The sequence below is a fragment of the Mobula hypostoma genome, chromosome 7, assembly GCF_963921235.1.
Source record: "Mobula hypostoma chromosome 7, sMobHyp1.1, whole genome shotgun sequence".
Classification (NCBI taxonomy): Eukaryota; Metazoa; Chordata; class Chondrichthyes; order Myliobatiformes; family Myliobatidae; genus Mobula; species Mobula hypostoma.
This window is the reverse complement of record NC_086103.1, coordinates 186,195,226-186,218,165: the sequence shown is the minus strand read 5'-3', so window position 1 is coordinate 186,218,165 and position 22,940 is coordinate 186,195,226. Positions and strand designations below refer to the sequence as shown.

Below are 22,940 nucleotides of genomic sequence, written 5' to 3'. Positions count from 1 at the left end.
TGCTGCCGTCACGTTCGCAGCTTTCCTGTTGATTGACACCGATTTACACCAATGAAGTGTGTAGGCTTTTTTCCAATCATGCCGAGAAGGGTCAGTTTGATTGACGTGGAAAATGATTAATGCGTGACCAAGGTCGGGGCGGGATTTCCTTTTGACTGATGTCTTAGGTAACCAGTAAAAATTGAAGAATATACTTTTTAAAATAACTGATGGTAATTTAATCGAATCGGCTAGAGAGTAATTTGATTGACACATTTATGACCAATGATACTATTCATTTATTATGCGCCGGTACGCCAGTGACATGATTGATTTTGAAGAATGGCCAATAGAGTGTTAGCTTTGTTGATTGGCGATGAGGAAATTGCCCAATGGTTTCCCGGTGTGGCCATGATGACAGTTATGTGGGCGGGCCGGGGCGTGGTTTGTGTTTGGGGCCTAGGCGAGCGAAGCGCGGCCGATAGGAAAGTGCGTGGTGACCGAAGCGGAGCAGCCAGCGAGTGAAGAGGAAAGGACTCGAGAGCCGGGACCTGCGGCATCCGAAGCCTGAGTGCGGCGGCAGGGGAGAGCGGCAGGTGGGTGAGGCTTGAAGCGCTTAGCCGCGCTTGGGATGTTTCGGGCCTGGGTGAGTCCGCCGCTTCTTCCAGGCCGTGGCCTCGGGGAGCGGAGCGAGGCCTGGAGTTAGCCGGTGGGTGACACCGCTCGGCCCCTCGCGCCCGTGCTGGCTCCTCCCGTTGTTCCCGACCGAAGTGGCCCGCTGTCGGGGAAGGTGAAGTCCTTGGAGCTGTCTTCCCCCCGCTCCGCCACCTCCCTCCCACGGCCAGCCGGCAAGTATTGGACGTAGGAGGAGGCCATTCAGCTTGCTCTGAGATCCCATATTGAAGGAGCTCCAGGTTAATCTCTTGCCTCGGGACCAATGTTCCTGAAGCGTCCACCAGCTCCCAAGTCTGTTAGATCTATCCTTCGGCCCATCTAGTCTGTGCTGATCTATTAATCTGTCTAGTCCCATTAACCTGTGCCTGGACCATAGCGTTCTTTATTTCCGCATCCACGTACTTATAACTTTTACGTTAATGTTGAAACAAACCCCTCATCCATCACACTCGCATCACTCTGTGAATGGAGAAGTTGAACCTCATGTTCCCCTTGACGAAGGGGGTCCCCTTTTCACCGTAACCCACGAACTTTAGTTTCATCCTCTCATTGATGCTTGTCATAAGGTATCTCATGGAAACTGGCTCTTCAGCCCAGCTGGTCCATATTGGCCGACTGGTTAGGAAGTGTTTGGCTTATATCCCTCTAAACCTAAACCAGCACACACAAAACGCTGATCAGCAGGTCAGGCAGCATCTATGGAGCTGAATGAACAGTCGCTGTCTCGAGCCGAGACTCTTCATCAGGACTGAAGAGGAAGGGGGAAGATGCCAGAATGAAAAGGTGTGAGGAAGGGGAGGAGGAGAGCTGGAAGGTGATGGGTGAAGCCAGGTGGGTGAAGGGCTGGAGAGGGAGGAGTCTGGTAGGAGAGGAGGGTGGATCATTGAGGAGGAGGGGACCCAGGGGAAGAATTAAGCAGGTGAGAAGGTCAGAGTGGGGAGTGGAGAAAGGTAGGAGTGTTCACCAGAAGGAGAAATTGATGTTCATGCCATCAGGTTGGAGGCTACCCAGATGGAATGTGAGTTGTTGCTGCTCCACTCTGAGGGTGGGTTGCGCTCAGCATAGGAGGAGGCCTTGGACTGACAGGTCAGAATGGGAATGGAATTAAAACCACAGATGAGAAAATCTGCAGATGCTGCAATTAAAACATTTGGCCCCCCCAGGAAGTCCCACTTACGGCAGGTGGTACCGAGGTGCTTGACGAAGTGGTCCCCTGTTTACTTTCCTGTCCAAGTGCCTTTCCTCTATCACCTTCACTAACAGCTCATTCCACATACACAACACCCTTTGTATGAAGAAGTTGCCTCTCAGCGTTGTTTAAATCTTTCACCTCTCACCTTAAACGTAACCTCTAGTTTTTGGTCTCATTCCCTGGGAAAAATGTCCTCACCCTATCCATGCCTATTATATATCACTGGTCCCCTCCACCTTCCCTTTCTCCGATGCTCCACTCTACTCCTTCCTCTCCAGCCCTTTACCTTTGCTATCCACCTGGCTTCACCTATCATCTTCTAGCTATCCTTCCCCTCCCCACCGCACCTTTCTATTCTGGCATCTTCCCCCTTCGGTTCCAGACCTGAAGCAGGGTCTCGGCCTGGAACGTCATCTGTTTATTTGTTTCCGTCTGTGCTGTCTAACCTGCTGAGTTCCTTCTGCATTTTGTGTGTCTTGCGGTATACACATTTATAAGGTTACCCTTAGTTGTAGAATCACCTTCTGGTGCTACTTGGACACGTCTTCAGTGATGAATCCGGGGCCAGAGGGTGTTTCGGGTCTTTAATCATCAGATAACCTCGACCGGGCGACCCAGCCGGGGGTGATCAGCCCCTGACTTGTGTCCAAGTGGCGCACTAATCCACGGATCCCCCTCCGGATCCACAGCCACCGCGAGGCCTCTTCAGCAGCTACCAGAATGTTCCTGGTGGCTCTTCTGCACTGCAGTCCTTTAACTCCAAGGAGTTTTAGAGTCTGCTGTAGTGAATGGCTGGCAAAGCCTCAGTACCCAACTTCGACTGGCTGACAGCGAGCTCTCGAGCCATGGCTCCAGCATTCTGCAACAAGATCAGTGTATCTAGCCCTCTTGTGCTCGTTGGCCTCTTCAATCCGCTCTTCCCAGGGGACAGTAATTTCCAGCAGGACCACTTGCTTTGTCGACTCTGATATTAACACCATGTCCAGGCGGAGCGGAGTGGCTGCGATGTTCTCTGGGAACTTGAGCTGCCTCCCTAGGTCGACTTGGAGCTGCCAGTCTTGTGCAGTGCATTGTATTCTACATTGCAAAGAATGAAGACCTAGCCTACCCAATTCAGGCCCTCGAGGCCTGGCAGCGTCCTGGTAAATCTCCTCTGTGCTCCTGTCCTTCCTGTCCCAGGGTAACAAAACTAAATACAAAAATGTTCCAAGTGCAGTCTCACTGGTCTCTGGTTCAACTCTGATAGAGCATCCCCACTGCCATTAGATTTCTCAATGCACAAGGAGAATCTATGTCACTTCACTTGTTTTTATTTTTATTCTGTTTTGTTCTACATAATAAAACACTATACAATAATATTGTATGTATTATGTATAGCATGTACTGCTGCCGCAAAATGACAAATTTCACGACATATGCCAGTGAAGTGAAACCTGATTCTAATTCTCGATACCCTGAGTTATGACGAAAGCCAACGAGCTAAATGCCTTCTTGGCCACCGTCTACCTGTGACACCACACAGGCTGGTTGGGTTGTACAGCGTGGAGACACTCGGGAGTAAGCTGGGCAGCATGCATAGAAAGTTCATGAGGATGAGACCCCAGGGGCAGCAATCTGGTGCCATAAAGAAAAAGCTGGAGGAACTCATTGGATCAGGCAGCATCGATGGAAGGAAATGTGCCTTCGAAATTTTGGATTGTAACCATATCTGCGTTCATTCCAGACAAAGGGTCTCGACCAGAAACATCAACTGTCCATTCCGATCCACTGAATTCCTCCAGCTTTTTGTGTGCCATTGCAAGGGCAGATTGGATGGACAAGATTACTTTCCCTGAAGCAGTAGAGGTTCAGGGTGTCATATGGTGAAGTAATCACATGAACTTTCAGCTTTGGTTAGTGCAGTCACTTTACAGAATCAGTGATCGGAATATCAGGATTCAATTCCTGCTGCTATCTGTAAGGACTTTGCACATTTTCCCCGTGTTCATGTCGGTTTCCTCCAGGTATTCTGGTCTCGTCCCATATTCCGGACACACATGGGTTGGGGTTAGTAAGTTGTGGGCACGCTATGTTGTCAGAAGCATGGTGACACCTGCGGGCTGTCCCCAGGCCATCTTTGACTACATTGTCCATGGAAGCAAAAATGCTTTCACTGTATGTTTGGCTAGTTTGATGTACATGTGACAAAGCTCATCATTATTTTTAAACCTTTATGTTGGTTACTGTATTTGACGTCCCACCAGCTATCTTCAAACACATCCTGATATCTTCAGAGGTTTTACCAAACTCCCTCTGCTCTTAGAGATCCCCAGGATCTATACCATGCAGCCTACGAAATGTATCCTTAGAACCAGTGTTGAATTTCATTTGCCACTGTGGATTCAAAATTAGTTTGGCCATGAGACGGAGGGTAGTGGTGGAGGGGTGTTATTCTGACTGGAGGTCTGTGGGCAGTGGTGTTTCACAGGGGTCTCTGGGAGCCTCAGTTGACAGGGATGTGTATAAGTGATTTGGGGCAAAAATGTAGCTGGTGCCATCAAAATTGGCTGTGTTGTGGATAGTGAGAAAGGTTATCGAAAGCTTCAGCAAGGTAGAGAGCAGCTGGAGATGTGGGCAGGGAAGTGGCAGATGGAGTTTAATGAGAACAAGTGTGGGCAGTTGCATTTTGGGAGTTCAGGTGTAAGGGGAGGTTTCATGGTAAATAGTCAGACGTTGATCTGTGGAGGAATGTTAGTTGCGGGTCTATAACTCGCTGAAAGTGGCTACACTACTAGATAGAGTGGTATCAGAATCGTGTGTATTACCACTAACATTTTGTGAAATTTGTTTCTCGGCAACAGTCTAATGACCTACTTAAATTACTATAAGTTATATTTGCCATGAACATAAAAGTTGGCAATTCAAATTCAAGTTTATTGTTATCAGCATACAACCAACAGCATTCCTCCGGACCACGGTGCACCCACAATACATACATCACACAGCACATAAAGCAAAATATTATCATTAGTAAGTTAATACAGTATCGTTCAACATGCATGTAATGTGCAGCACAGGGAAACAGCTTATCGTCCTAGTGACGAGACCATGGTGATGGCAGGTATTCATTAGTCTCTCAGCCTGACGGAAGCTATTGCCCAGTCTGGGAGATGCACCTGTACCTCCTTCCTTGGCGATAATGTGTCGAAGGGATTGTGGGAAGGGTAGTGGGGACCCTTGTCAGTGCTTCGGGCCGTTCTATTACAGCATTCCTGATAAATGTCATCAATGGGGGAAGGGAGCCCTCTGTATCCTCTGTGCTCTGATGCTTTGCTGCTCCCATACTAGGCAACGATGCAGCCTGGCAGGGCGCTCTCGAAGGTTTTCCTGTCGAAAGTTGTTAGAATGAGTGTGGGGAACCTTGAGTATTGCAGCTATGTATCTAACAAGGAGCATAGATAGACATCTTTCTCCCAATATGGGAATATCAAATAGTAGAGGGTGAGGGGGGATAAAGTTCAAAGATTTACGGGGCAAATGTATTTAACCAGTCAGTGTTAGGTTCCTGGAATGTGCTACGGGCAGGTGATGGGTACAGATAGCATAGCAGTGCTTAAGGGGCATTTAGACCATCTGGTTTGGAGGGAGGGGGGAACCACTGCACCTGATCGGACAAAGCTGCAGAAAGTTGTACACTCAGCCAGCTCCAATATAGGCACCAGCCTCCCCGGCATCGAGAGCATCTTCACAAGGGCAGTATCTGTCATTAAAGTCCATCGAGGTGGAGGTACAGGAGCCTGAAATCACAGCCTCAGTGATTTGTGAACGGCTTCTTCTCTGCCACCATCAGATTTCTGAACGGGCAATCGACATGTGCACCTCAATTTTTTGTTGTCTTGCTTTGCTCTCTTTCTGCACTGTATGTTTTTAAATATTGTAATTTATAGGTTTTAATATATTGCACTGCTGCTACTGCAAAACAACAAATTTCCTGACATAAATGCCAGTGATATTAAACCTGATTTTGGTTTGTGTGAAGAGGCCGAAAATGGAGGGGTATAAAAAGGAAAGGTACGTCCCATCCGGAGTTTCTCCAGTTAGCAGACGATTTCCCTCCACGCCTCTCTGACGTACTGGGGACCCGTGTACGAGGCAAGTTACAGCAGTGGTTTGCCATTGCCTTCTGCCGGGTGGGTTTCCAAAGAGGTCACCAGCTTGTAACCCAGCACGGATGGAAAGCGTGCAGGGGAGCCAGCTGGCTGGATTCGAACCCGGGACCTTTTGTCCCGAAGTTCAACCCTAATGCCACTACGCCACCGGGGGGATATACTTGGGAAAATTTAACTGACATCCCAGTTAGCAGAGATTTTGTGGGCCGAGCTCCTGTTCCTGTGCTCTACTCCTCTTTCTTCTAACATTTCTAGTCTCTGTCCTATGTTTGCCATGCTTCAAATTTTAGTATTGTCTGCAAAATTTCATAATCTTAATTCAGCATTCATGCACACCATTAAAATATCATAAATAAAACAGTGGTCTTTGTGCTCCCTGCTAGGAACCACTGGCTCTGATTCTCCAGTGTGTAGACCAACTTGTTGGAATGATGCTAGAATCAATAATTGTAGCAGCATTTTGCGAGCATTGTCAATATAGCCTCATGTGGGAGAAATTACTTAGTTATTAGAGATACAGTGCAGATCAGGCCCTTGTGCACTGATCTAATCACTGGCCTAATCATAAGATAACTTACATTGACCAATTAACCTGTCAGCTGGTATGTAGTGTCTGAGGAAACCAGAGGAAGCCCATGTATACATGGGAAGAACATGCAGAGTGCACTGGAATTTAACTCTGACCCACCACCACCCCCCCCAAGCTATAATAGCGTCGTGCTAACTGCTGCACTACAGTGGCACCTCACGGTTTTCCAACACATTTCTTAGACTTCTGAGAATCTGGATCAGAGTGGAGGGAGGGAATGTATTGAATTTGAACTTGAAGTGTTGAAAAGATGCCTGGTGAATCGTTAAGTTGAAAGATAAATGCCCGTGGTCTTTGGAGAGGATTCATTACACTAGTTAATGGGTAGGAAGCAGTAAGCTGGGCTGAAAGTTTTCAGGTTGGTAACCTGCGGCCAGTGGATGGAGTCCTGGAGCTGCAACTGTTTGCAATATGACCCTGAGAAAGGAAGTAGCCAGAGCAGTGAATGGTGCAGAGGTGGAAGTGCAAGCTGTGAAAGGGATGCACACGGGCAAATTGATGGGTTAGGTGAGCTGTCAAATACAATGAGATGTGAGAAAGTGTGAAAGTTCATTTTGGAAGGAAGAAACAAAAAGGCCAGTCCTATTTACAAAAGAAAAGCAACTGCAGAAATGGGGGGAAGAATTGTGGCTCAAGTTAGAACAGTTTTAATGCAACTGTACTAGATACTTGTGAGACCACATCTGGAGAATGGTGAACAATGTAATGTCTGTATTTATGGAACTATTATTTCATCAGAGGGGAGGTGGTTCACGGAAGGTTTACCTGGATAATCCCAGATGTGGAGGAATTTATGAGGAGACATTAAACAGGTCAACTCAATTATTTGTACAAGATGTTAAGAGGCATAGATAAAACTATAAGACATAGGAGCAGAATTAGGCCATTCAGCCCATCAACTCTGCTCCACCATTCCATCATGGCTGATTTATTATCCCTCTCAACCCCATGCTCCTGGCTTCTCCCCGTAACTTTTAACACGCTGACTAATCATGAACCTATCAACCTCTGCTTCAAATATTCCACAGTCTCCACAGTCATCAATGGCAATGAATTCCACAGGTTCACCACCCTCTGGCTAATTGGGCACTTTTTGTTTTACCTAGAGTAGAAATGGCTAATACCGGGGGTCATAACTTTAAGGTGATTGGAAGAAAGTATTTGGGGGGGGGGCGGTGGCAGAGGTAAGTTTTTTCTGTCTTGCAGAGAGTGCTGGACTCATGGAATGTGCTGCCAGGGGTGGTGGTATGGACATTTATGAATCTCTTGTAGGGTGATAAGATGTGGACTATGTGAGAGGGAAGAGTTAGGTCAAGGATTAACTATATTCACCACATTTACATGCCTAAAGAATTTGGTGTGATGTGTATTTAATAAGTGTTCAACAGTTGTAAAGAATTATCAAAGAATAGAATGGTCTGGAGGTGGTTAAAAGGTTGGCGAAGGGCCTGTACTGCGCTGTAGTACAGTGCAACGTAGAAAATGTTCAATGTTCAACTCATTGGTGTTTTACCCTCTGGTTCTAGGCTCTTCCATGAATGGAGACACATTTCAGCATTTACCCTGCCAAACTTTCTGGAGCATTGTGTTTGAGTAACTGGAAAAGGCAGTGAAGTGCACTAAATTCCACATAAATTTTTATCGTCGTTATTTATCAATCTACTACCTTTGCTACTGAGATTCTTGCCTGCTGAAGTATTCTGCCCCTGCCCTCCAGCTTTATGCAAGTCTGTTTTGTGTTCCACTCTCTAGCTGCTTGCCAGTCAGGTATCTATGAAAGATCTTTGTTAAATGATGTTGTTTTCTCCTCCCCTTCTGTCAGTTTGCTATTTTCACCCAAAACTGAGTTACTGCTAGTTGTAGTATTCTTGGCCTTTCCTGTTCCCCGCTGCATCTATTTGACTTGTCAACTGCTCCTTGTTATTGCCCATCCCCACTGCCAGTTTCAGCTGCCCTAACACACTGATTAGGATTTTCTTCCTTCTCTGAGTTACAATCATTCAAACTTGAAATAGCACTCTCCTGTCACAGTAGCTTCCAATACTGCAGGAATCTGAAGCTCACCCTCGTTTCAAGTGTAATTGTCATTTAACCAGGCACATGAATACAGCCAAACAAGGCCGCATTCCTCCAGTGCCAAGGTGCAAAGCAGAGTACCAAGTCTCACACAGCACATAGCACATATAGTTATAGCAGTAAAGCATAGTCATAAGAAATAATATGGCCCAAGTCCCTGAGTTCATGGCCTGTTGATTGGTGGTGCATTGTTGTTGTCCTGAAGCCACATTTCTGCAAGGGCAAGCACGCAGCAGTTCTTCATCATGCAGTGGTGTAGCCGTGGACAAACACAATCCACCTCCAGGCATCTCCTCTCCTGGACTGCAGGAGGAAGCAAGCCCACGGCTTGAGGCCTAGTCCTGTCTACAACGGAGGCCATGCAGCTGCCCCGCAGTCTGCCACACTGACAAACAAGCGAAACTTGTCTGCGGCATCTTGCATTATCAATGTTTAACATTACCATCGCAAGAAAAAAATGTTCAAGACAAATCACACTGCGTGTCGCCTCTGTGCACCAACTTCAATGCCTTTCTGTAGCAGGCAGTGACACAGTCCACGACAAGGCCATCTTCTCTGCCCATGAGCAGCTCACTGATGTAGTAGACTGAAGTTCTTAAAGTCCAGCATTGCCTTCGATTGGTAATGTGAGGAAAATGGAAAGATAGATATTAGGTAGACAGAAGAGATTAGTTGATATTTATTTTATTGGGCTCAACATTGTGGCTGAACGGCCTGGTCCCTGCTATACTGTTCTATGTTCTAATTACATTCACTTTTTATTTAATCTATCAAGTTTTAATGTTAATTTGTCAATGTAGAAAGTACAGCATAGTAGGCCCTTTGGCCCACAATGTTGTGCTGAAATTTTAACCTACGCCAAGATCAATCCATTTCACTTATACCTGCGTTTATCAGCCATGTGCTTATGAGTTTCTTAACTGACTGTACCTCTACCACCACCCTGGCAGAAACTGTTTCTTTTTTTTTAAAAAAACCTACCTCTGACATCCTCCCTATATCCTTCAATTACCTTAAAATTATTCCCCCTCTTTCTAGCCATTGCCGGCCTGGGGGAAAAGGTGCTGACTGTCCACTCTATCTGTGCCACTTATCATTTTGTACACCTCTATCAAATCACCTCTCATCTTCCTTCACTCCAAAGAGGAAAAACCCTTGTTCACTTATCCTCTCCTCAAGAGACGTGCTTTTTAATCCAGGCAGCATCCTGGTAAATCTCCTCTGCACCCTCTCTAAAGCTTCCACATCCTATAATGAGGCGACCAGAACTGAACACACTTTTCCAAGTCTGTGCTAACCAGGGTTTTATAGAGCTGCATTCTTTCAAGAATCACTTGATTCTGGCATTTTTCCAGAGAATTGGAAAATTGCAAATGTCAGTCCACTCCTCGAAGGGAGAGGGGCAGAAGAATGGAAATTTACAGACTGGTTAGTCTGACCTCAGTGGTTGGGAAAATGTTGGAGTTAATTGTTAAGGATGTGGTTTTGGAGTACTTGGAGGCTGTAGTCAGCATGGTTTCCTTCAGGGAAAATCTTGCCTGACAAAATTTTGAATTATTTGAAGAAATAACAAGCAGGATAGACAAAGGAGAATAGCTGGATGTTGTGCACTTGGATTTTCAGAATGCCTTTGATAAGGTGCCATGTATGAGGGTTCTTAACAAATGAAGTACCCATGGTGTGGTAATGTGAGCATTATAAAAATAAGTTATTACTAATTAGGATAATGGTAATATAGCAATACTCCCGCTAGGGGAAGCTGTTTGTGAAGAGAGGCTGGTTCCAGGGTTGAGGGGGGTTTAATTTCCGTTTTTCTTGTCCGGTGTACATGTGTATAGCTTCTCTGCCATGCAGTGTGGTTCAGTGAAAGCCTCTGAATGTAAATATTGGTCTTGCTGTCTCAGCATGAAGTTGTCGCGTGGTCCTTTTTCGAAGTAGAAGTTACCACATATTTTTGGCGACTAGGTGAACTGGTTTTTTGTTGGCTGTGTCGTCCCGTGCCGAGGAGGAGCAGTGCAGGGACGAGAGGCAAAAGGGCGCTGGTGTTGGAACAGGAGCTGTGCGGGGGACGAGGAGCCTCGTGTTTAGACGGCTACGTTTGGGACTATCGGTGAATTTGTGGAGGGGAACGAGGACTGGCTGGAGTATGAGGAAAGGTTGGGACACTTTGTGTGTGTGTGCGCGCGCGCGCGCGTGCTACACCGTGGAAACCGGGGGGAATTCCATATGACGAACTGGTCAAGCTCGTGGGGAACCACCACAATCCGAAACCTTCTGTGATAAAAGAAGAAGAAAGCCCTTAACTCCGAGTAGAGTCATCGGGATGCTGTCATGACAGCGTTTTCTTAGCAGGCTTTCTTGTTTTTAAGAGGCCAAGTTGCTACCTCGATGCTCAACCCAGCATGGATTGAAAGTGTGCAAGGGAGCTGGCTGGATTCGAACATGGGAGCCTTCCTCATACAGGATTCCATAAAGATTAATTTGCAGTTTGAGTTGATGGTAAGGAAGGCATATGCAATGTTAGCATTCATTTTGAGAGGATTAGAATATAAAAGCAAAGGTGTAATGTTAAGACTTCTTAAGGTGCTGGTGAGGCCTCATTTGACATATTGTGATTCCCTTATGTAGGAAAAGGATGTGCTGACATTGGAGAGGATTCAAAGGAGATTCACAAAAATGATTCTGTGATTGAAAGGTTTACTTGTACTCACTGTAATTCAGAAGAATGAGGGGGGAATCTCATTGAAACCTATCGAATGTTGAAAGGACTCAATAGAGTAGATTTGAGAAGGATGTTTCCTATGGTGGGGTAGTGAGACCAGAAGAAACAGCCTCAGTAAAGAGGAATGTCCATTTAGAATGGAAATAAGGAATTTCTTTAGGTAGAGAGTGGTGAGCCTGTGGAGGTCAAGTCTGTATGTATATTGAAGGCAAAGGTTGATGCTTGATTGGTCAGGGCATGAAGGGGTATGGGGAGAAGGCAGGAGTTTGGAGCTGAGAGGGAAATGGATCAGCCATGATGAAATGGTGCAGTAGATTTGTTGGGCCAAATCGTCTAATTCTGCTCCTTTATCTTATGGTCTTAGACATTGTGGCTCTTGAACTCCATCGGCTGAATAATGAAGACCATTTGCTGCCTTAATGATCCTACCAAATTGTAGGGCAACTTTGAGGGATCTGTGAACATGCACTCCAAGATTTTTGTTCCTCCACACTGCTGAATCCTGCCATCATCCCTGTGCTCTATGTTCAAATCTGACCTTCCGAAGTGAATTACTTTACACTTTCAAAGTGCTGGTGGAATACAGCAGGCCAGGCAGCATCTATAGGAAGAAGTACATTTGACGTTTCAGGCAGAGACTGACGAAGCCTTTCGGCTCGAAACGTTGACTGTACTTCCTGTGGATGCTGCCTGGCCTGCTGTGTTCCACCAGCATTTTGTGTGTTGCTTGAATTTCCAGCATCTGCAGATTTTCTCGTGTTTACTTTACACTTTTTCAGGTTGAACTCTGTATACCACTTCGAAACCCAGGTCTACATCCTATCAATGTCTCATTGTATTCTAAAACAATCTTCCACAGTATCCACAACACCGTTAATACTATTTTCAGTTTAGCTGATCTTTGTTTTGAATTTTAATTATGCTGCTTGCTGTAAGTTGTTAACCCAGTAGTTCTAACTGGGAAGAAAACGTGTTAATGCTACCGTACTAACCAGCCAATCATCTACCAGCTTTTCACTGATGTCATTGTTTTGCTTAGTTTAGCAGAATCTAGAACTCTCACTGCTTTATGGATAAAAGGGGTCACCCATTTAATGCAGACACAGTAAAAATTTTTTGAAGAGTGAGAATTTCCCTCTGTGGAGGGAAATGGACTGTTGATATTTCAGATTGCAAACTCAAAGGGTCTGAATCTGTTTCCCTCCAAAGATGCTGCTTGACTTACTGACTTTCTCCATTTTTTTTTCCTGGTCCACATTCCAGCATCTGCTGTCTTTTGTGTCTATATCCAGTTAGCTTTCTCATTGCTAGAGGAATTGAATATGAACGTAGGGTTACTTACAGGCATCGGTGTGACTACATTGCAAGTGCTATGTATGGTATTAGTATCTAAGGGAGGAGGTCACTGCATTGCAAACAATTCAGTTATTTACTGGGAATGGGTGGGTCTCCTGTGAGTCAAATTTGGACAGGATAGACTATCCCAGCTATTTCTTTGTTCTTAGGAAGGTTCATAATGCCAAATGTTCTTTTCCAAGGAAAAGGGGAGGAACACCTGCATGCTTTGGCCAATATTTCTCTCTCCATTAACAATTGGATGTTTGCTGTGTATTGGCTCCTGCTTTGACAGATAGTCTGCCTTTCACACAATATCCATGGTGTTTACAGCACTTTTGGACACTATTACACTGAGTTGATTGGGGGTAAGAGACCAGCTGATTGAATGGGGTCATAACAACAAATTTTTCACTCAATGTCAACAAGATCAAGGAATTGATTGTGGACTTCAGGAAGGTGAAGTTGAGATAACACACACCTGTCCTTGGATCAGCAGTGGAAGGGGAGAGCAGCTTCAAGTTACTGGGCGTCAGCATCTCTGAGGATCTATCCTGGCCCAACATATTGATGCAATTACGAAGAAGGCATGCCAGCCGTTATATTTCATTAGGAGTTTGAGGAGATTTGGTATGTCACCAAAATCTCTAGCACATGTACAGTGGAGATCATTCTGACTGGTTGCATCACTGTCTAGTATAGAGGCTTCAGTTTGCAGGATCGAAAGAGACTGCAGAAGGTTGTACACTCAGCCAGCTCCATCATAGGGGGCTCAACCCTCCCCATCATAGGGGGCATCTTCAAAAAGGTGGCATCTGTCATTATGGGCCCATATCAACTGGGCATTCTCTCTGAGGGTTGTCGCCTTGTCGTGGTGGAGAGGCTTGTGATTGCTGAGATCCCAAGAGCAATGCTTCTTGAAGCTTGACTCCTAGTAGGATCACCCATGGCATTTAAGGTCAAGGGGAGAGTTTCCAGAGAGACAGTGATCCAACCAAGACTTCACTGGTGGAGCTGGCAGAAGATAATTACACAATTGCAATGGCACTGAAGTGTCCCGAGTCATCTTGGATACCATGTCACTGGACCCTGACCTGTTGAGGTCTGTGTAGTGGCTGCCTGTGTATCAGTCTCTGTGAGTTAAACAAAGTCACGCACAGATATTCTCCATTAAGGGAGCAACCACTAAGGACAGGGATTCTCAACCTTTGTATGCCGTGGACCCCTAACATTAACTGAGTGGTCTGTGGACCCCAGGTTGGGACCCCTGCCTTAGCTCCATAAGATACAGGAGCAGAATTAGGCCATTTGGTTCATCGTGTCTGCTCTGCCATTTTACCATGGCTGATCCAATTTTCCCCTCAACCCTAATCTTCTGCCTTCTCCCCATATCCCTTCCTGCCCTGACCAAGCACGAATCTATCAATCTCTGCCTTAAATATACATAGACTTGGCCTTCACAGCTGCCTGTGGCAAAGAATTTCACAGATTCGCCAGACTCTGGCCAAAGAAATTCCTCCTCATCCCCATTCTAAAAGGACGCTTCTCTATTCTGAAGTTGTGTCCTGTGGTCTTAGAATCTCCAACCATAGGAAACATCCTCTCCACTCCCACTCTATCAAAGTTTTCACCATTCGCTAGGTTTCAATGAGGTCACCCCTCATTCATCTGAATTCCAGTGAATACAGGCCCAGAGCCATCAAACGCTCTTCATATGACATGACATTCAATCCTGGAATCATTTTTTGAACCCTCTCCAGTTTCAGCACATCCTTTATAAGGTAAGGGGCCCAAAACTGCTCACAATACTGTCACGTGAGGCCTCACCAGTGCTTTATAAAGTCTCAACATTACATCCTTGCTTTTATATTCTGGTCCTTTTGAAACAAATTCTAACATTGCATTTGCCTTCATCATCACAGATTCAACCTGCAAATTAACCTTCAGGGAATCCTGCACAAGGGCTGCCAAGTCCCTTTACACCTCAGGTTTCTGTGTTTTCTCTCCACTCAGAAAATAGCCAACCTGTTAATTTCTTCTACCAAAGTGCATGACCATACACTTCCTAATACTGTATTCCATCTGCCATTCCTTGGCCCAGTCTCCTAATCTAAGTCCTCCTGTAGCCTCTCTACTTCCTCAAAACTACTTGCCCCTCCACCTGTCTTTATGTCATCTGCAAGCTTCGCAACAAAGCCATCAATTCTATCATCCAAATGGTTGACATATAACATAAAAAGAATTGGTCCCATGCAGATCCCTGTGGAACACTTCGAGTCACTGGCAGCCAACTAGGAAAAGCTCCCTTTGTTCCCACTCTTTGCCTCCTGCCTATCAGCCACTGCTTTATCCATGCTAGAATTTTTCCTGTAATACCATGGACTTGTAGTTTAAGCAGCCTCAAAGGCCTTCTGAAAATTGAAGTACACAACATCAACTGATTCCCCTTTGTCTATCCTGCTTTGTTATTTCTTCAAAGATTTCCAACAGATTTGTCAGACAAGATTTTTCCCTTGAAGAAACAATGCTGCCTATGGCCTATTTTATCATGTGCCTCCAAGTACCCTGAGACCTCATCTTTAATAATCCATACCAACATTTTCCCAACCACTGAGGTCAGACTAACTGGTGTATAGTTTCCTTTCTTCTGCCCCTCTCCTTTCTCAAAGAGTGGAGAGACATTTAGGAGACTATTGCTGAACAGTTAAGTTTCTAACTAACATCAGTTGCCTGTGTAATGTATGGATCTATTTCTTTTAGAGCACTGACCCCCACCCCCCAGCATTACATATTGATCTGTCGTTTACGCCTGCGTATTTTTCTCTCTTTCTCGCTGCAATGTGAATATACCAGTCAAAACCATCTGCTGTGTGCGTGCTTTTATTTAATCGATAACTTGTTGTGCACAGACACAACAAATTAGTGATGAGTGTGAACCTGACTCTCAGAAAGTATCACGAACTGCACTGACAGTTATGGGATGAAACAGCGAGAGTTAAACAGCATGAGAAAGCCGTCACAAATACTAACGAGGACGCGAGTATGGCATAGATGCACTAAATTTAAAGTGAAAGTAACATGGCGATGACTTCAGTCGGGAAAGTTAGCAAATTTGATAGCACCAATAAGTCTGGGAGTCGTATATTGAGAAGGTGGAACTGTATTGTAAGGTGCGCAACATGGAGGAGCAAAAGAAAGCCCCTACACTTCTTTGCTTAATGGGTGCTAGTCTCTTATGCAATTTAGTAATCCCTGAAAAGCCAGCAAGCAAGACATTCAATGAAATTGTTACAATTTTACAAAATCACTTGAGCCCTAAACCACTGGTAATAGCTGAGAGTTTTAGATTTTACAAAAAGAACCAGTCAATTTTGAATACATTGCCGAACTGCACAAACTTTCCCAGTACTGTGACTTTAGAGATAGACTTTCTGATGCACTAAGGGGCAGACTTGTACGTGGCATGCATGGTCAAAGCACTCAAACGAGGCCACTGTCAGAAGAGACCTAACCTTGTAATGGGCATTGACCATTGCAGTATCATTGGAGACTGCAGCAAAGGGTGAAGCAGAACTATGAAAAAGGTTAAATGTGAAATTCACAAAATGTCCCTGAATTGTGCAAAAAACCAAAAATGCTATTGATTTGGCAAATCTTCCCAAGATGCAGATGACTGTTAGTTCAAAGAAAATGTCTGCAGAAGGTATCACTGCAAGTCACAGAGAGTGTGTGCAAGGCAGACAAAAAGCACAACTGAGTGAAAAGTCTCAAATACAAAACTAAGCAAATGTATAAAATTACCGAATGTAAAACAGAATCAGACAATAGAGTTTGACAAACGTGCACTGTCATGTGTAGAATGACAGAGTATTACTGAAGCGGATTGCAATGTAATATGGATCACAATGGATATGTCTGGTAGAAAACTGAAAAAGGAGCTGGATACAGGGTCAGACTGTTTTCTGAGATATCATTAGAGACTACCTGAGTGATGTTAAAGACTTAGACAGGTGAAAAAGTGTCTCCCAAAGGAAAACTGAAAGTAAATGTGACGTATGGAGGCTAACCACACAGTTAGAACTTTGCTTTGAAAAGTGGAGAGCCAGCACATTTCAGATGTGAATGGTTGAGAAAAATCCAACCAGACCACCACTCAATCAAAGCTCTCAGTACGTCATCAACAGGCAACTGCAGCCCAGATGGTAGCAGTAACCAGAGGCTGTCACAGCTGTTTAATGCTAATCAGAAGGTGTCTGAGAAGGGACAGGTTGAAGACTTGGCCAAAAGCCCTTCAGGATGCCACAAAGTTCAAAATGCACCCCCACAGGCAACGTTACGTCCCTGGGAGTGGCTGTCATCACCATGACAGAGTACATATTGACTTTGCTGGGCCATTCATGGACTCCATGTTTCTGATTGCTGAGGATGCTCACTCAGAGCGGCCGGACGTTATACCAATGAAGTCAACCACCTCAGCAAAGGCTGTCTCTGCTTTGAGGACTACCTTCGCAAGAAATGGCTTACCAGGACAATTGTGAGTGACAACAGACCATAATACACATCAGAAGAAGCCTGACTTCATGAAGAAAATGGCATCAGACATTTCAAGTTAGCTTCTGATCACCCAGCAACAAATGGGTTTGCTCAACCAACGCACATCAAAGTTGCTGGTGAACGCAGCAGGCCAGGCAGCATCTCCAGGAAGAGGTACAGTCGACGTTTCAGGCCGAGACCCTTTGTCAGGACTAAGTGAAGGAAGAGATAGTAAGAGATTTGAGAGGGGGAGGGGGAGATCCAAAATGATAGGAGAAGACAGGAGGGGGAGGGATGGAGCCAAGAGCTGGACAGGTGATAGGCAAAAGGGATACGAGAGGATCATGAGACAGGAGGTCTGGGAAGAAAGACGCGGGGGGGGGGAACCCAGAGGATGGGCAAGGGGTATAGTCAGAGGGAGAAAAAGGAGAGTGAGAGAAAGAATGTGTGTATAAGAATAAATAACAGATGGGGTACGGGGGGGGGCGGGGAGGTGGGGCATTAGCGGAAGTTAGAGAAGTCGATGTTCATGCCATCAGGTTGGAGGCTACCCAGACGGAATATAAGGTGTTGTTCCTCCAACCTGAGTGTGGTTTCATCTTTACAGTAGATGAGGCCGTAGATAGACATGTCAGAATGGGAATGGGAAGTGGAATTAAAATGTGTGGCCACTGGGAGATCCTGCTTTCTCTGGCGGACAGAGCGTAGGTGTTCAGCAAAGCGGTCTCCCAGTGTGCGTTGGGTCTCGCCAATATATAGAAGGCCACATCGGGAGCACCGGACGCAGTATATCACCCCAGCCGACTCACAGGTGAAGTGTCACCTCACCTGGAAGGACTGTCTGGGGCCCTGAATGGTGGTAAGGGAGGAAGTGTAAGGGCATATGTAGCACTTGTTCCACTTACACGATAAGTGCCAGGAGAAAGATCAGTGGGGAGGGATGGGGGGGGGACGAATGGACGAGGGAGTCATGTAGGGAGCGATCCCTGCGGAAAGCAGAGGGGGGGGGAGGGAAAGATGTGTTTAGTGGTGGGATCCCGTTGGAGGTGGCGCAAGTTACGGAGAATTATATGTTGGACCCGGAGGCTGGTGGGGTGGTAGGTGAGGACCAGGGGAACCCTATTCCTAGTGGGGTGGCGGGAGGATGGAGTGAGAGCAGATGTACGTGAAATGGGGGAGATGCGTTTGAGAGCAGAGTTGATAGTGGAGGAAGGGAAGCCCCTTTCTTTTAAAAAGGAGGACACCTCCCTCGTCCTAGAATGAAAAGCCTCATCCTGAGAGCAGATGCGGCGGAGACGGAGGAATTGCGAGAAGGGGATGGCGTTTTTGCAAGAGACAGGGTGAGAAGAGGAATAGTCCAGATAGCTGTGAGAGTCAGTAGGCTTATAGTAGACATCAGTGGATAAGCTGTCTCCAGAGACAGAGACAGAAAGATCTAGAAAGGGGAGGGAGGTGTCGGAAATGGACCAGGTAAACTTGAGGGCAGGGTGAAAGTTGGAGGCAAAGTTAATAAAGTCAACGAGCTCTGCATGCGTGCAGGAAGCAGCACCAATGCAGTCGTCGATGTAGCGAAGGAAAAGTGGGGGACAGATACTAGTAGAGTGGATAGGGGAGAACCAGTGGATGTGGTATATTTGGATTTTCAAAAGGCTTTTGACAAGGTCCCACATAGGAGATTAGTGTGCAAACTTAAAGCACACGGTATTGGGGGTAAGGTATTGGTGTGGGTGGAGAATTGGTTAGCAGACAGGAAGCAAAGAGTGGGAATAAACGGGACCTTTTCAGAATGGCAGGCGGTGACTAGTGGGGTACCGCAAGGCTCAGTGCTGGGACCCCAGTTGTTTACAATATATATTAATGACTTGGATGAGGGAATTAAATGCAGCATCTCCAAGTTTGCGGATGACACGAAGCTGGGTGGCAGTGTTAGCAGTGAGGAGGATGCTAAGAGGATGCAGGGTGACTTGGATAGGTTGGGTGAGTGGGCAAACTCATGGCAGATGCAATTTAATGTGGATAAATGTGAAGTTATCCACTTTGGTGGCAAAAATAGGAAAACAGATTATTATCTGAATGGTGGCCGATTAGGAAAAGGGGAGGTGCAACGAGACCTGGGTGTCATTATACACCAGTCATTGAAAGTGGGCATGCAGGTACAGCAGGCGGTGAAAAAGGCGAATGGTATGCTGGCATTTATAGCGAGAGGATTCGAGTACAGGAGCAGGGAGGTACTACTGCAGTTGTACAAGGCCTTGGTGAGACCACACCTGGAGTATTGTGTGCAGTTTTGGTCCCCTAATCTGAGGAAAGACATCTTTGCCATAGAGGGAGTACAAAGAAGGTTCACCAGATTGATTCCTGGGATGGCAGGTCTTTCATATGAAGAAAGACTGGATGAACTGGGCTTGTACTCGTTGGAATTTAGAAGATTGAGGGGGGATCTGATTGAAACGTATAAGATCCTAAAGGGATTGGACAGGCTAGATGCAGGAAGATTGTTCCCGATGTTGGGGAGGTCTAGAACGAGGGGTCACAGTTTGAGGATAGAGGGGAAGCCTTTTAGGACCGAGGTTAGGAAAAACTTCTTCACACAGAGAGTGGTGAATCTGTGGAATTCTCTGCCACAGCAAACTGTTGAGGCCAGTTCATTAGCTATGTTTAAAAGGAAGTTAGATATGGCCCTTGTGGCTACAGGGGTCAGGGGGTATGGAGGGAAGGCTGGGTTCTGAGTTGGATGATCAGCCATGATCATAATAAATGGCGGTGCAGGCTCGAAGGGCCGAATGGCCTACTCCTGCACCTATTTTCTATGTTTCTATGTTTCTATGTTTCTATACCAGAATAGGCACGGAACATAGATTGTTCCACAAAGCCAACAAAAAGGCAGGCATAGCTAGGACCCATACGGGTGCCCATAGCTACACCTTTAGTTTGGAGGAAGTGGGAGGAGCCAAAGGAGAAATTATTAAGAGTAAACTCTAATTCCTAATGGGTTAGCTGAAAGGTTTATCCAAACCGTCAAGAAGTCCGTTACAGTGATGGACAAGGAAGACATTTCTCTACAGCACAAGGTGGATAACTTCCTTTTTGTGTTTCGGAGCTCTGTTCATGCGATGAGAAATCAAACACCTGCAGTGCTGTTCATGAACAGGAGTCTGAGATCTCACATAGACCTCCTGAAACCAGATCTATGGAGCGAGGTGCAGAATAAACCGATCAGCCAGTTGCCAAGTGAAGCAGCAAGGAGCTTTGAGATTGGACAGGAAGTTCTAGTGTGTGATTACTAGGAAGAGAAGTGGGCACCCGGTAGGATAGCTACAAGAACTGGACCACCGGTAGACACGGATGTTGGAGATCAGACGTGGAGACATCATAGTTAAAGTCTGTCCCAAGCCTTGTAGGCTCATCAGGCCAGTTTCCGTGGCGTGAAGTGACTGAGAGTACGAGACTGTATATTATGTCTTTCCATTTACCAAATAAACACTTGATACTACTGAGCTAATAAAGCTAAGTATTGTTATTTCTGTTTCTCAACTGTCTTCCTATTTTAATTAATTAATATACGGTACTGTGTAAAAGTCTTAGGCACCCTAGCTATATATATACATGCCTAAGACTTGCACAATACTGTATCGATAAATATCTTTTGCACATTGATTGTCAGTATTTATATATACACTTTCACATTCTATTGTATTTCTTTATTTTCCTGTGAATGCCTGCAAGAAAATCTTAAGGTGGTATATGGTGACATATATGTGCTGTACTTTGGTAAAAATTTCACTTTGACTATGGAGGTTCTGTGGTTTGAGTTCCAGCTGACCAATTGTTCAAATTGGATCTGTTTCTCTTCACAGTTGCTGCCCTCTCTAATCCGACAGGATGTTTAACAAGTCGCAGTTTGGCACCCCAACCTTCGGCAACACGAGCGGATTCACCACCTCGGCATTTGGGCAAAGTAAGTTATTTTTCCATTTTGTGTGTTGGTGGAGGATGAGGCGGGCTTTGATTCTGGGTTAGCGCGGGGTTGGAGAAGTCACGGTTACCAGCTTGCTGGCCGTGAGAGTGCATTTGCATGGGTCTCTGTAATTCACTCCCTCCACACAGGACAGGGATGACAATTTGTGTTTACCAAACACCATTCTGAATTAGGTGGGGCTTGGCAATAATTCTGTAGAGTTTTAGAACACTACAGCACATAGACATGCCCTTCAGCCAATCTAGAAGTCACGTTGACTATCCCTAATTAGGCCCTGCCCATCCAAATACTTACCTGGTCTCTTAGAATACCATCCAATAATTTTCCTATATTTGGCATCAAGATCACCTGCCTATAATTGTTTGTCTTATTCTTAAAGCTTTTCCCTAATAACGGTATAATATTGGCTATTCTCCAGTATTCTTGCATCTTACCTGTAACTAAGGACATTTTAATTACCTCTGTCAGTGCATTTGCAATTGCTGCACTAGCCTCCCACAAGGTCTGTGGGAGCATCTTGTCAGGCCCTAATTTGCCTCAAACAAATGTAAGGGGGTTTCGACTTTTATGTTAACTGCGGAGGCTAATTAAAATGGCGTCCTTGTTATGTTAATCTGGGGAATGCGGCTTTGTTGTGTTAAATGCTGAGAAAGTTTGCGCTAGCAGCTTGTTTTTGCTTTAGAGTGTGATAAATAAGTGCTATTAACCAATAGGGATAGTTGTTATGGTTTTGGTGTATTTGAAGATACTGTATGCGCGGGGTTTTGGGGCAGAAGGCGGGAGAGCGAGACAGAGGATGGACCAGGTGCTGTGAGTCCGCTAACGGGGTCGGACCCCAAGCGGGATGTTCAGCGAGGAGACGGACTCGTGTGGAGTGTCTGGCCAACCACCGTTGTTGGTCCCAGGCGGCCGGTCGAGGTGGTCCGAGGGGATCGCAGGGTGAAGAAGAAGGTCCTTGAGCTCCAACGGTTTTTGTGCACGAAGAGATTGAACTTTGATAAGTGTGGCGCCTTTTATTTTCCTTTTATATTTTATTCTCTTTTAATTATATAGTTCCAGTAATATCTATAAACTGTAAATCATTTAATCATATCTGGTGTATTGTCTGTTATTTGGGTGGGGTGGGGTACCTCACACAGCATCCACACAAACGAATTACCCAGTTTGGCGGGGCCGAGGCTGTTTCCCCAGACGACAGCGAGTCAAGCGACCCTGAGGGTGGCCGGGGGGGGGCTACATTGTGTGGGCTTTGTCCGAGATTGAGTCTGCTGGTATGCTGTGTGGGTGCCCTGTTTAAATCTGTAATGTGTGTTTCTGTGGGTTATTTGCTGGTGATTGCTGTATGCGTTGTGGGTGAGGTCTTTGTTCGAGTTCAGACTGGCATTGACGAGTTGGAGGTGGAACTCGGGGCTGCCCATGCTGTTGGGAGAGAGATGAAAGAGTGGTCTGATTTGGAGGTAGAGTCTGCGAATAAATATTCCAGCTCTGGCAGGCTCCGCCTGGCACTTGGGATAGTGTCCACCTCAAGAGGGGCGGAGGCGTGCGAGACATGGGCGGAGCGGATCTCTCAGTTGTTAGATGAGTGGCAGTGCTCGGTTGAGCGAGAGCGACAGGGATTGGTTGAAAGTTTGAGTAGGCGGGCTGATGACAGTGTCAGAGCGGTCAGGTTCACTTACACCGTAGTGACAGCTGTCAGTTATTTGAAAGAGGGG

General features: G+C 45.8%; 1 protein-coding gene across 3 annotated transcripts in view; it reads left to right on the top strand.

Annotated features, from left to right (window-relative positions):
- The window catches only part of nup98 (nucleoporin 98 and 96 precursor), a 117,768-nt gene continuing 94,828 nt past the window's right edge, over positions 1 to 22,940 (top strand). For 2 of the 3 annotated variants that reach the window (XM_063054774.1, XM_063054772.1), the window contains exons 1-2: positions 419 to 575; positions 21,107 to 21,207. In XM_063054774.1, the coding sequence (XP_062910844.1) occupies positions 21,132 to 21,207 (76 nt within the window). In that variant the 5' untranslated portion in view covers positions 419 to 575; positions 21,107 to 21,131. Of the gene's footprint in view, positions 91 to 418; positions 576 to 21,106; positions 21,208 to 22,940 lie in introns of those variants that run through there. The other variant, XM_063054773.1, reaches the window with a different exon arrangement.